This window comes from Oncorhynchus tshawytscha, linkage group LG22 (assembly GCF_018296145.1).
Source record: "Oncorhynchus tshawytscha isolate Ot180627B linkage group LG22, Otsh_v2.0, whole genome shotgun sequence".
NCBI lineage: Eukaryota > Metazoa > Chordata > Actinopteri > Salmoniformes > Salmonidae > Oncorhynchus > Oncorhynchus tshawytscha.
This window is the reverse complement of record NC_056450.1, coordinates 42148451-42163768: the sequence shown is the minus strand read 5'-3', so window position 1 is coordinate 42163768 and position 15318 is coordinate 42148451. Positions and strand designations below refer to the sequence as shown.

Below are 15318 nucleotides of genomic sequence, written 5' to 3'. Positions count from 1 at the left end.
GAATGTTGGCTGTTGAATCTTGGCTGTTGGCTGTTGAATCTTGGCTGTTGGCTGTTGAATGTTGGCTGTTGAATGTTGGCTGTTGAATGTTGGCTGTTGAATGTTGTTGAATGTTGGCTGTTGGCTGTTGAATGTTGGCTGTTGGCTGTTGAATGTTGGCTGTTGGCTGTTGGCTGTTGAATGTTGGCTGTTGAATGTTAGCTGTTGAATGTTGGCTGTTGAATGTTGGCTGTTGGCTGTTGAATGTTGGCTGTTGGCTGTTGAATGTTGGCTGTTGGCTGTTGAATGTTGGCTGTTGGCTGTTGAATGTTAGCTGTTGAATGTTGGCTGTTGAATGTTGGCTATTGGCTGTTGAATCTTGGCTGTTGGCTGTTGAATGTTGACTGTTGGCTGTTGAATCTTGGCTGTTGGCTGTTGAATCTTGGCTGTTGGCTGTTGAATGTTGGCTGTTGAATGTTGGCTGTTGAATGTTGGCTGTTGAATGTTGGCTGTTGAATGTTGGCTGTTGAATGTTGAATGTTGGCTGTTGAATGTTGAATGTTGGCTGTTGAATCTTGGCTGTTGGCTGTTGAATCTTTGCTGTTGGCTGTTGAATGTTGGCTGTTGAATGTTGGCTGTTGAATGTTGGCTGTTGAATGTTGGCTGTTGAATGTTGAATGTTGGCTGTTGAATCTTGGCTGTTGGCTGTTGAATCTTGGCTGTTGGCTGTTGGCTGTTGAATGTTGGCTGTTGAATGTTGGCTGTTGAATGTTGGCTGTTGGCTGTTGGAGAAAGACAGTGGTTGCGTTACAAATGCCATCATGATCCTATATAGCGTACTGCTTTTGACCTGAGCTATATGGGAATATGGTGCCATTTGGGACAAAATCGAATGAAATATTATTTGTCACATGCGCCGAATACAACAGGTGTATTAGACCGTGAAATGCTTACTGACAAGCCCTTAAACAACAATGCAGTTCAAGAAAGACTACAGTCAGTACCTTATAAAGACACAGTCAGTACCTTAGAAAGACACAGTCAGTACCTTATAAAGACACAGTCAGTACCTTAGTTATAAAGACACAGTCAGTTCCTTATAAAGACACAGTCAGTTCCTTATAAAGACACAGTCAGTTCCTTATAAAGACACAGTCAGTACCTTAGTTATAAATACACAGTCAGTACCTTATAAAGACACAGTCAGTACCTTAGTTATAAAGACACAGTCAGTACCTTATAAAGACTCAGTCAGTACCTTAGTTATAAAGGCACAGTCAGTACCTTATAAAGACACAGTCAGTACCTTATAAAGACACAGTCAGTACCTTAGTTAGAAAGACTCAGTCAGTACCTTATAAAGACACAGTCAGTACCTTAGTTAGAAAGACTCAGTCAGTACCTTATAAAGACACAGTCAGTACCTTAGTTAGAAAGACACAGTCAGTACCTTAGTTATAAAGACACAGTCAGTACCTTATAAATACACAGTCAGTACCTTATAAAGAAACACTGTGAGTACCTTAGTTAGAAAGACACAGTCAGTACCTTATAAAGACACAGTCAGTACCTTATAAAGACTCAGCCAGTACCTTAGTTATAAAGACACAGTCAGTACCTTATAAAGACACAGTCAGTACCTTATAAAGACTCAGCCAGTACCTTAGTTATAAAGACACAGTCAGTACCTTATAAAGACACAGTCAGTACCTTAGTTATAAAGACACAGTCAGTACCTTATAAAGACACAGTCAGTACCTTATAAAGACACAGTCAGTACCTTATAAAGACACAGTCAGTACCTTAGTTATAAAGACTCAGTCAGTACCTTATAAAGACACAGTCAGTACCTTAGTTATAAAGACACAGTCAGTACCTTATAAAGACACAGTCAGTACCTTATAAAGACACAGTCAGTACCTTAGTTATAAAGACACAGTCAGTACCTTATAAAGACACAGTCAGTACCTTATAAAGAAACACTGTGAGTACCTTAGTTAGAAAGACACAGTCAGTACCTTAGTTATAAAGACACAGTCAGTACCTTATAAAGACACAGTCAGTACCTTATAAAGACACAGTCAGTACCTTATAAAGACACAGTCAGTACCTTAGTTATAAAGACACAGTCAGTACCTTAGTTATAAAGACACAGTCAGTACCTTATAAAGACACAGTCAGTACCTTATAAAGACACAGTCAGTACCTTATAAAGACACAGTCAGTACATTATAAAGACACAGTCAGTACCTTAGTTATAAAGACTCAGTCAGTACCTTATAAAGACACAGCCAGTACCTTATAAAGACACAGTCAGTACCTTAGTTAGAAAGACACAGTCAGTACCTTATAAAGACACTGTCAGTACCTTATAAAGACACAGTCAGTACCTTATAAAGACACAGTCAGTACCTTATAAAGACACAGTCAGTACCTTAGTTATAAAGACACAGTCAGTACCTTAGTTATAAAGACACAGTCAGTACCTTATAAAGACACAGTCAGTACCTTATAAAAGACACAGTCAGTACCTTATAAAGACACAGTCAGTACATTATAAAGACACAGTCAGTACCTTAGTTATAAAGACTCAGTCAGTACCTTATAAAGACACAGCCAGTACCTTATAAAGACACAGCCAGTACCTTATAAAGACACAGCCAGTACCTTATAAAGACACAGTCAGTACCTTAGTTAGAAAGACACTGTCAGTACCTTATAAAAGACACAGTCAGTACCTTATAAAGACACAGTCAGTACTTTAGTTATAAAGACACAGTCAGTACTTTAGTTATAAAGACACAGTCAGTACCTTATAAAGACACAGTCAGTACCTTAGTTATAAAGACACAGTCAGTACCTTAGAAAGACACAGTCAGTACCTTAGTTATAAAGACACAGTCAGTACCTTAGTTATAAAGACACAGTCAGTACCTTATAAAGACACAGTCAGTACCTTATAAAGACACAGTCAGTACCTTAGTTATAAAGACACAGTCAGTACCTTATAAAGACACAGTCAGTACCTTAGTTATAAAGACACAGTCAGTACCTTATAAAAACACAGTCAGTACCTTATAAAGACACAGTCAGTACCTTAGTTATAAAGACACAGTCAGTACCTTAGTTATAAAGACACAGTCAGTACCTTATAAAGACACAGTCAGTACCTTATAAAGACACAGTCAGTACCTTATAAAGACACAGTCAGTACCTTATAAAGAAACAGTCAGTACCTTATAAAGACTCAGTCAGTACCTTAGTTATAAAGACACAGTCAGTACCTTAGTTATAAAGACACAGTCAGTACCTTATAAAGACACAGTCAGTACCTTATAAAGACACAGTCAGTACCTTATAAAGACACAGTCAGTACCTTATAAAGACACAGTCAATACCTTATAAAGACACAGTCAGTACCTTAGTTATAAAGACACAGTCAGTACCTTATAAAGACACAGTCAGTACCTTATAAAGACACAGTCAGTACCTTATAAAGACACAGTCAATACCTTATAAAGACACAGTCAGTACCTTAGTTATAAAGACACTGTCAGTACCTTATAAAGACACAGTCAGTACCTTATAAAGACACAGTCAGTACCTTAGTTAGAAAGACACAGTCAGTACCTTAGTTATAAAGACACAGTCAGTACATTAGTTAGTTATGAAGCAGTTCTTTGTACCGTTAAATACATTGATAAGCAAGATGGTGGGAACTGAGTCATACTTCTATTAAGTCATTTTCTTTTTAAGTTAACTTTTACTCAAGTTTGACAATTGAGTACTTTTCCCACCATAGCAGTGCACTGTCACCTTAAATGCTACTGAGATTAGCATTTTTGCTTATGTAACTGATGTGAAATGGCTAGCTAGTTAGCGTTGGTGCGCGCTAATAGCGTTTCAATCGGTGACGTCACTCTCTCTGACGCCTTGAAGTAGTAGTTCCCCTTTGCTCTGCAAGGGCCGAGGCTTTTGTGGAGCGATGGGTAACGATGCTTCGTGGGTGTCAGTTGTTGATGTGTGCAGAGGGTCCCTGGTTCGCGAGGCAATGTAACAGTATAGCTTTCATCCATCCCCTGGCCGGGCTCGAACCAGGGACCCTGGTAATTGCAGAGGTGCCTACTGTGTGTATGTCAACCTCGTAAAATGGTGGTGAGAGGAAACACACTGTCTTATGAAGAGGGACTGTAACGTTAGCTGATTATTCAGCTGATACTTGTCCCACTCGGGTCATTATAGAGGTGTGTAGGTTCATATTCAGGGCAATGTTTACACAACACACAACATCCTTGTTTCCATCAAACCTAGTCATAGGAGTTTTTTTTTTTTTCAAGTCAATTCAGTGGTGCTATATTGACATGAAATAGGCCTACACGTGTAAATGTTATGTCTTCGATGAAATATCTCTGTTGCTCTCTTACTCTATCTGTCTGTCTGTTTCTCTCCCTTCATCCCTCTCTGACGTGGCTGATGTGTCTCCAGGATCGTGTTGATCTGTGCCAAGCGTTCTCTGTTTGCGGTGTTCTCAGTGTTGCCCTATGGAGAGAGCGTTCACATCAGGTACAGTACAACTTATTCCCTTCACACTATTGCTGATTCAGCGTGTCACGTTTAGTCATGTGTTGCTTCCTCGCACAGTTAAATTGGGGAATATTCACACGTTGTCGTACCAAAAAACTTCACTCAAATGATCCCACTCTGTTTTATGAGACTCCTGGGGAGCCAGGGCCCACCCACTGGGGAGCCTGGGTCCACCCACTGGGGAGGGGGAGACTGGGCCCACCCACTGGGGAGGGGGAGCCAGGGCCCACCCACTGGGGAGACTGGGCCCACCCACTGGGGAGGGGGAGCCAGGGCCCACCCACTGGGGAGTCTGGGCCCACCCACTGGGGAGGGGGAGACTGGGCCCACCCACTGGGGAGCCTGGGTCCACCCACTGGGGAGGGGGAGACTGGGCCCACCCACTGGGGAGGGGGAGACTGGGCCCACCCACTGGGGAGCCTGGGTCCACCCACTGTGGAGGGGGAGACTGGGCCCACCCACTGGGGAGGGGAGACTGGGCCCACCCAGTGGGGAGCCTGGGTCCACCCACTGGGGAGTCTGGGTCCACCCACTGGGGAGCCTGGGTCCACCCACTGGGAGCCTGGGCCCACCCACTGGGAAGCCTGGGTCCACCCACTGGGGAGCCTGGGTCCACCCACTGGGGAGCCTGGGTCCACCCACTGGGGAGCCTGGGCCCACCCACTGGGAGCCTGGGTCCACCCACTGGGGAGCCTGGGTCCACCCACTGGGGAGCCTGGGCCCACCCACTGGGGAGCCTGGGCCCACCCACTGGGGAGCCTGGGTCCACCCACTGGGGAGTCTGGGTCCACCCACTGGGGAGTCTGGGTCCACCCACTGGGAGCCTGGGTCCACCCACTGGGGAGTCTGGGTCCACCCACTGGGGAGTCTGGGTCCACCCACTGGGGAGTCTGGGTCCACCCACTGGGGAGTCTGGGTCCACCCACTGGGAGTCTGGGTCCACCCACTGGGGAGTCTGGGTCCACCCACTGGGGAGTCTGGGTCCACCCACTGGGAGCCTGGGTCCACCCACTGGGGAGCCTGGGTCCACCCACTGGGAGCCTGGGTCCACCCACTGGGAGCCTGGGTCCACCCACTGGGGAGCCTGGGTCCACCCACTGGGGAGTCTGGGTCCACCCACTGGGAGCCTGGGTCCACCCACTGGGGAGCCTGGGTCCACCCACTGGGGAGTCTGGGTCCACCCACTGGGGAGTCTGGGTCCACCCACTGGGGAGTCTGGGTCCACCCACTGGGGAGCCTGGGTCCACCCACTGGGAGCCTGGGTCCACCCACTGGGGAGTCTGGGTCCACCCACTGGGGAGTCTGGGTCCACCCACTGGGGAGACTGGGCCCACCCACTGGGGAGGGGGAGACTGGGTCCACCCACTGGGGAGCCTGGGCCCACCCACTGGGGAGCCTGGGTCCACCCACTGGGGAGCCTGGGTCCACCCACTGGGGAGTCTGGGTCCACCCACTGGGGAGCCTGGGCCCACCCACTGGGGAGCCAGGGCCCACCCACTGGGGAGCCTGGGTCCACCCACTGGGGAGCCTGGGTCCACCCACTGGGGAGGGGGAGACTGGGCCCACCCACTGGGGAGGGGGAGACTGGGCCCACCCACTGGGGAGCCTGGGCCCACCCACTGGGGAGCCTGGGTCCACCCACTGGGGAGCCTGGGTCCACCCACTGGGGAGCCTGGGCCCACCCACTGGGGAGCCTGGGTCCACCCACTGGGAGCCTGGGTCCACCCACTGGGGAGCCTGGGTCCACCCATTGGGGAGCCTGGGTCCACCCACTGGGAAGCCTGGGCCCACCCACTGGGGAGCCTGGGTCCACCCACTGGGGAGCCTGGGTCCACCCACTGGGAAGCCTGGGTCCACCCACTGGGGAGCCTGGGTCCACCCACTGGGGAGCCTGGGCCCACCCACTGGGAAGCCTGGGTCCACCCACTGGGGAGCCTGGGCCCACCCACTGGGGAGCCTGGGCCCACCCACTGGGGAGCCTGGGCCCACCCACTGGGGAGCCTGGGTCCACCCACTGGGGAGCCTGGGCCCACCCACTGGGGAGCCTGGGTCCACCCACTGGGGAGCCTGGGTCCACCCACTGGGGAGCCTGGGCCCACCCACTGGGGAGCCTGGGTCCACCCACTGGGGAGCCTGGGTCCACCCACTGGGGAGCCTGGGTCCACCCACTCGGGAGCCTGGGTCCACCCACTGGGGAGCCTGGGCCCACCCACTGGGGAGCCTGGGTCCACCCACTGGGGAGCCTGGGCCCACCCACTGGGGAGCCTGGGCCCACCCACTGGGGAGCCTGGGTCCACCCACTGGGGAGCCTGGGTCCACCCACTGGGGAGCCTGGGTCCACCCACTGGGGAGCCTGGGTTCACCCACTGGGGAGCCTGGGTCCACCCACTGGGGAGCCTGGGTCCACCCACTGGGGAGCCTGGGTCCACCCACTGGGAGCCTGGGCCCACCCAATCAGATGCTCTTTATTTGTCAGTGTTCCAAACGGGACATTGTTTGTCTTTTTACCTAAAAAAGTAAACACCATCAGATAGATAGCTGTGCACTGGAATGACATTCACTCTCATGGGATGGGTGGCCAAAAATAATTAACTGAAAGCCACACCTCAGATAAGACACAAATTTAACCGCATTGAGGCATAAGTCACTGCTTCTATGGTTATATGCATGTCGTTTCCGAGGACTGTGAGCTCGTTCTCCGCGGCCAACGTGAGTAAGACATTTAAGCATGTTAACGCTTGCAAGGCTGCCGGCCCAGACGGCATCCCTAGCCGCGTCCTCAGAGCGTGCGCAGACCAGCTGGCTGGTGTGTTTATGGACATATTCATTCTCTCGCTATCCCAGTCTGCTGTTCCCACATGCTTCACGATGGCCACCATTGTTCCTCAACCAAAGAAAGCAAAGGTAACTGACCTAAATGACTCATGTAGCAGTTACCTCTGTCATCATGAGGTGCTTTGAGAGACTAGTCAAGGATCATATCACCTCCACCCTACCTGATACCCTAGATCCACTGCAATTTGCGTACAGCCCCAATAGATTCAGGGATGACGCAATCGCCATCGCACTGCACACTACCCTATCTCACTGCCTGGACATCTACAGCACCCGATGTCACAGGATGGCCAAAAAGATCATCATGGACATCAACCACCTGAGCCACAGCCTGTTCACCCTCCTACCATCCAGAAGGCAGCAGGCAGCCTAGTGGTTAGAGCGTTGGACTTGTAACCGAAAGATTGCAAGATCAAATCCCTGAGCTGACAAGGTAAAAATCTGTCATTCTGCCCCTGAACAGGCAGTTAACACTCTGTTCTTAGGCTGCCATTGAAAATAAGAATTTGTTCTTAACTGATTTGCCTAGTTAAATAAAGGTTAAATAAAAAAATGTCAGTACAGGTTCATCAAAGCTGGGACAGAGAGACTGAAAAACAGCTTCTATCTCAAGGCCATCAGACTGCTAAATAGCCATCATTAGCCGGCCTCCACCCAGTACCCTGAACTTAGTCACTGTCACTAGCGGCAACCACCCGGTTACTCATCCCTGTACATAGACATGGTACACTAGTCACTTTAGTAATGGAACACTGGTCACTTTAGTAATGGAACACTGGTCCCTTTAGTAATGGAACACTGGTCCCTTTAGTAATGGAACACTGGTCCCTTTAGTAATGGAACACTGGTCCCATTAGTAATGGAACACTGGTCCCTTTAGTAATGGTACACTGGTCCCTTTAGTAATGGAACACTGGTCCCTTTAGTAATGGAACACTGGTCCCTTTAGTAATGGTACACTGGTCCCTTTAGTAATGGAACACTGGTCCCTTTAGTAATGGAACACTGGTCCCTTTAGTAATGGAACACTGGTCCCTTTAGTAATGGAACACTGGTCCCTTTAGTATTGGAACACTGGTCCCTTTAGTAATGGAACACTGGTCCCTTTAGTAATGGTACACTGGTCTCTTTAGTAATGGAACACTGGTCCCTTTAGTAATGGAACACTGGTCCCTTTAGTAATGGAACACTGGTCCCTTTAGTAATGGAACACTGGTCCCTTTAGTAATGGAACACTGGTCCCTTTAGTAATGGAACACTGGTCCCTTTAGTAATGGAACACTGGTCCCATTAGTAATGGAACACTGGTCCCTTTAGTAATGGTACACTGGTCCCTTTAGTAATGGAACACTGGTCCCTTTAGTAATGGAACACTGGTCCCTTTAGTAATGGAACACTGGTCCCTTTAGTAATGGAACACTGGTCCCTTTAGTAACGGAACACTGGTCCCTTTAGTAACGGAACACTGGTCCCTTTAGTAACGGAACACTGGTCCCTTTAGTAACGGAACACTGGTCCCTTTAGTAATGTTTACATACGGTTCTACTCATTTCATATGTATATAATATATTCTAGTCAAGTCCATCCTATTCAACTATTGCTGTACATATACTATGCTTCCCACATTTTCTACAGATATACTACATATACTACACATACTACATATTCTATCCATGTATTCTAGAGATATACTACATATTCTATCCATGTATTCTAGAGATATACTACATATTCTACACATACTACATATTCTATCCATGTATTCTACAGATATACTACATATTCTACACATACTACATATTCTATCCATGTATTCTACAGATATACTACATATTCTACACATACTACATATTCTATCCATGTATTCTACAGATATACTACATATTCTACACATACTACATATTCTATCCATGTATTCTACTCATATACTACATATACTATTCTATCCATGTATTCTACAGATATACTACATATTCTACACATACTACATATTCTATCCATGTATTCTACAGATATACTACATATTCTATCCATGTATTCTACACATATACTACATATTATATCCACATACTGTCAATAATGTCTATACATCCCATATATATACAGTGGGGCAAAAAAGTATTTAGTCAGCCACCAATTGTGCAAGTTCTCCCACTTAAAAAGATGAGAGAGGAATACGTCGTGCTGTTTTTATCAGGTTCTTGATATGCCACATGTCAGGTGGATGAATTATCTTGGCAATGGAGAAATGCTGACTAACAAGGATGTTAACACATTTTTTGCACATTTTAGAGAAATGTTTTATATTCTTTTGTGCATTTGGAACATTTCTGGGATGTTGCTCCTGCTGAATTATGTAATGGCTCAACCAATTTCTATCTGTGGTGCTGCTGCAGAGGCATGCTAAAAATGAACAGCTGTAATGCTTCCTGTATGACTGTGTGAGTCATGAATGCATCCAGAAACTGTTCTGTCATCTACCCTGCAGTCCCACGTTCTGTGTGTCACAGAAGAGCTAGAGGTCCTTCTTCTCTCTTGGTCCTCCTGTCAAGCAAATAACTGTCGGTCTCACGGTAATTGACCGTTAATTAACATAAACACATTTAGCATCTCCTGGCTTCCACACAGCCTACAAGCCACTGATGACCTTTGGAACATCTACATTGTAAAAAAAAGTCTAATAAATCCTTGTAATACAGCCGACACCTTCACAATAAATCCATAATTTATTTTAGACAGGTCTAAAGAAACATGATATGAAGAAAATAGTATATTTCAGAAGACCAGAATAGCACACTCAGAGTTGTCCTTATATTAGGTCCTGATATGGTTAATGTCATGTGGCTGTGGGCTACGACTAGTTCATTTAGCAGACAAGATTTGCTTAGAATTCCGTGGCATTATTTTATAGTATGAAGAATACAATTGAACAAAGCTGAATAAAATATACATCTTTTCTCCAAACGATTTGAGGGTGTGCGCACATGCGGCTATTCTGTTGTTGAGTGGTTAAACAAAGAAATAGGTCCTCCTATATGCTTCATTTTGTAACGGCCGTCGGTGGTAGAAGGTGAGGACCAAAGTGCAGTACTTGTTCATGTTATTTATTTCAACTGAACAACATCTAACAAAGAAAAAAAAAAAAAAAGCACAACCGAAACAGCTCCGTCACAACACACACTAAACAGAAAGTATAATCACCCACAACAAGGGGGAAAACAGGCTGCCTAAGTAGGGTTCTCAATCAGGGACAACAACTACCCACAACTAACAGGGGGAAAACAGGCTGCCTAAGTATGGTTCTCAATCAGAGACAACAACTACCCACAACTAACAGGGGGAAAACAGGCTGCCTAAGTATGGTTCTCAATCAGAGACAACAACTACCCACAACTAACACGGGAAAACAGGCTGCCTAAGTATGGTTCTCAATCAGGGACAACAAGTACCCACAACTAACAGGGGGAAAACAGGCTGCCTAAGTATGGTTCTCAATCAGGGACAACAAGTACCCACAACTAACAGGGGAAAACAGGCTGCCTAAGTATGGTTCTCAATCAGAGACAACAACTACCCACAACTAACAGGGGGAAAACAGGCTGCCTAAGTATGGTTCTCAATCAGGGACAACAACTACCCACAACTAACAGGGGAAAACAGGCTGCCTAAGTATGGTTCTCAATCAGGGACAACAAGTACCCACAACTAACAGGGGAAAACAGGCTGCCTAAGTATGGTTCTCAATCAGGGACAACAACTACCCACAACTAACAGGGGAAAACAGGCTGCCTAAGTATGGTTCTCAATCAGAGACAATAACTACCCACAACTAACAGGGGAAAACAGGCTGCCTAAGTATGGTTCTCAATCAGGGACAACAAGTACCCACAACTAACAGGGGAAAACAGGCTGCCTAAGTATGGTTCTCAATCAGAGACAACAACTACCCACAACTAACAGGGGGAAAACAGGCTGCCTAAGTATGGTTCTCAATCAGAGACAACAACTACCCACAACTAACAGGGGAAAACAGGCTGCCTAAGTATGGTTCTCAATCAGAGACAACAACTACCCACAACTAACACGGGAAAACAGGCTGCCTAAGTATGGTTCTCAATCAGGGACAACAAGTACCCACAACTAACAGGGGAAAACAGGCTGCCTAAGTATGGTTCTCAATCAGGGACAACAACTACCCACAACTAACAGGGGAAAACAGGCTGCCTAAGTATGGTTCTCAATCAGGGACAACAAGTACCCACAACTAACAGGGGAAAACAGGCTGCCTAAGTATGGTTCTCAATCAGAGACAACAACTACCCACAACTAATACGGGAAAACAGGCTGCCTAAGTATGGTTCTCAATCAGGGACAACGATTGACAGATGCCTCTGATTGAGAACCATACCAGGCCAAACACAGAAATCCCAAATCATAGAAAAAAGAACATAGACTGCCCACCCAACTCACGCCCTGACCATACTAAAACAAAGACATCACAAAGAAACTAAGGTCAGAACGTGACAAATTTAGAGTTATTAATGTAACATTAGTTGTGATACAAACGTTGGGCTCTATGTTTGGAGGTTGCATGATGTGTGGCTGTAATGCCCCTAAAATACATCCCCTTTGTGTGGCCGTAATGCCCACTAAAAAAATGAATGCCTTTTGCAGCCAGTGGCCGTTGTGCCCTTTTCCCTGAGGGCTGCGTTGTGCCCTTTTCCCAGAGGGCTCCGTTGGGCCCTTTTCCCTGAGGGCTGCGTTGTGCCCTTTTCCCCGAGGGCTCCGTTGTGCCCTTTTCCCTGAGGGCTCCGTTGGGCCCTTTTCCCTGAGGGCTGCGTTGGGCCCTTTTCCCTGAGGGCTGCGTTGTGCCCTTTTCCCTGAGGGCTCCGTTGGGCCCTTTTCCCTGAGGGCTGCGTTGTGCCCTTTTCCCCGAGGGCTCCGTTGGGCCCTTTTCCCTGAGGGCTCCGTTAGGCCCTTTTCCCTGAGGGCTGCGTTGGGCCCTTTTCCCCGAGGGCTGCGTTGGGCCTTTTTCCCTGAGTGCTGCGTTGGGCCTTTTTCCCTGAGGGCTCCGTTGGGCCCTTTTCCCTGAGGGCTGCGTTGGGCCCTTTTCCCTGAGGGCTGCGTTGGGCCCTTTTCCCTGAGGGCTGCGTTGGGCCCTTTTCCCTGAGTGCTGCGTTGGGCCCTTTTCCCTGAGGGCTCCATTGTGCCCTTTTCCCTGAGGGCTCCGTTGGGCCCTTTTCCTTGAGGGCTGCGTTTGGCCCTTTTCCCTGAGGGCTGCGTTGTGCCCTTTTCCCTGAGGGCTCCGTTGGGCCCTTTTCCCTGAGGGCTGTGTTGTGCCCTTTTCCCCGAGGGCTCCGTTGGGCCCTTTTCCCTGAGGGCTCCGTTAGGCCCTTTTCCATGAGGGCTGCGTTGGGCCCTTTTCCCGAGGGCTGCGTTGGGCCTTTTTCCCTGAGTGCTGCGTTGGGCCCTTTTCCCTGAGGGCTCCGTTGGGCCCTTTTCCCTGAGGGCTGCGTTGGGCCCTTTTCCCTGAGGGCTGCGTTGGGCCCTTTTCCCTGAGGGCTGCGTTGGGCCCTTTTCCCTGAGTGCTGCGTTGGGCCCTTTTTCCCTGAATGCTGCGTTGGGCCCTTTTCCCTGAGTGCTGCGTTGGGCCCTTTTCCCTGGGTGCTGCGTTGTGCCCTTTTCCCTGAGTGCTGCGTTGGGCCCTTTTCCCTGAGTGCTGCGTTGGGCCCTTTTCCCTGAGGGCTGCGTTGGGCCCTTGGACAGGAGTGCTGCGTTGGGCCCTTGGACAGGAGTGCTACGTTGGGCCCTTGGACAGGAGTGCTGCGTTGTGCCCTTTTCCCTGAGTGCTGCGCACTCTGAAGCACCTCTCACTCACATGGTTCTCCATCACATGATCAGGTTTTTCTCACAGGCTAGAAGTGAAGACCGACACATCGGGGACGCAACTGCATGCATCCTCATCCAATTCCGAAGGTGCATACTGAAGATATTGGAACTACTCAACAAGATGAGTAGGCCTAACGAACAGGCAAAGCACAAGCCTATGTCAATCTACTATTCCCCCATAGTACAAAAGTCAACCTATTATATTCTGTGTGAGAAATAAATATTCCAAACATAGTCTGGGACAGTTGTGGGATGCGACAGATCACAAATGAATTCAACCACGAGCGCAAAAAAACAAACATGTTTTTATGCAATGAGGCTGACGCAACAGATCAGAAGGTTTAGCTTAAAATGTTGGTCAACTATTAGGTTATTTCTTCACATTGTAAGTGTAGCAATGCGCACATGGCAGTAGGCTATAAGCACGTGGCAGTAGGCTATAAGCACGTGGCAGTAGGCTATAAGCACGTGGCAGTAGGCTATAAGCACGCGGCAGTAGGCTATAAGCACGTGGCAGTAGGCTTTAAGCACGTGGCAGTAGGCTATAAGCACGTGGCAGTAGGCTATAAGCACGTGGCAGTAGGCTATAAGAACGTGGCAGTAGGCTATAAGCACGTGGCAGTAGGCTATAAGCACGTGGCAGTAGGCTTTAAGCACGTGGCAGTAGGCTATAAGCACGTGGCAGTAGGCTATAAGCACGTGGCAGTAGGCTATAAGCACGTGGCAGTAGGCTATAAGCACGTGGCAGTAGGCTATAAGCACGTGGCAGTAGGCTTTAAGCACGTGGCAGTAGGCTATAAGCACGTGGCAGTAGGCTATAAGCACGTGGCAGTAGGCTATAAGCACGTGGCAGTAGGCTATAAGCACGTGGCAGTAGGCTATAAGCACGTGGCAGTAGGCTATAAGCACGTGGCAGTAGGCTATAAGCACGTGGCAGTAGGCTATAAGCACGTGGCAGTAGGCTATAAGCACGTGGCAGTAGGCTATAAGCACGTGGCAGTAGGATACAGTGCTTTGCGAAAGTATTCGGCCCCCTTGAACTTTGCGACCTTTTGCCACATTTCAGGCTTCAAACATAAAGATATAAAACTGTATTTTTTTGTGAAGAATCAACAACAAGTGGGACACAATCATGAAGTGGAACGACATTTATTGGATATTTGTTGAGGGGAGAGAGGACATGGGTTTTAGGAGAGGAGAGGGGAGAGAGGACATGGTGTTTAGGAGAGGAGAGGGGAGAGAGGACATGGTGTTTAGGAGAGGAGAGAGGACATGGTGTTTAGGAGGGAAGAGGGGACATGGTGTTTAGGAGAGGAGAGAGGACATGGTGTTTAGGAGAGGAGAGAGGACATGGTGTTTAGGAGGGAAGAGGGGACATGGTGTTTAGGAGAGGAGAGAGGACATGGTGTTTAGGAGGGGAGAGAGTACATGGTGTTTAGGAGAGGAGAGAGGACATGGTGTTTAGGAGAGGAGAGAAGACATGGTGTTTAGGAGAGGAGAGAGGAGAGAGGACATGGTGTTTAGGAGAGGAGAGAGGACATGGTGTTTAGGAGAGGAGAGGGAGAGAGGACATGGTGTTTAGGAGAGGAGAGAGGACATGGTGTTTAGGAGAGGAGAGAGGACATGGTGTTTAGGAGAGGAGAGGGGAGAGAGGACATGGTGTTTAGGAGAGGAGAGAGGACATCGTGTTTAGGAGAGGAGAGAGGACATGGTGTTTAGGAGATGAGAGAGGACATGGTGTTTAGGAGAGGAGAGAGGACATGGTGTTTAGGCGAGGAGAGGAGAGAGGACATGGTGTTTAGGAGAGGAGAGAGGACATGGTGTTTAGGAGAGGAGAGAGGAGAGAGGACATGGTGTTTAGGAGAGGAGAGAGGACATGGTGTTTAGGAGAGGAGAGAGGACATGGTGTTTAGGAGAGGAGAGAGGACATGGTGTTTAGGAGAGGAGAGAGGACATGGTGTTTAGGAGAGGAGAGAGGACATGGTGTTTAGGAGGAGAGAGGAGAGAGGACATGGTGTTTAGGAGATGAGA

General features: G+C 48.2%; 1 protein-coding gene across 1 annotated transcript in view; it reads left to right on the top strand.

Moving 5' to 3' along the window:
• The window catches only part of LOC121840484 (CDK5 and ABL1 enzyme substrate 2-like), a 59979-nt gene that overhangs the window by 5112 nt on the left and 39549 nt on the right, over nt 1-15318 (top strand). The window contains 1 exon segment of the mRNA XM_042304307.1: nt 4465-4542. Within this exon segment, the coding sequence (XP_042160241.1) occupies nt 4465-4542 (78 nt within the window).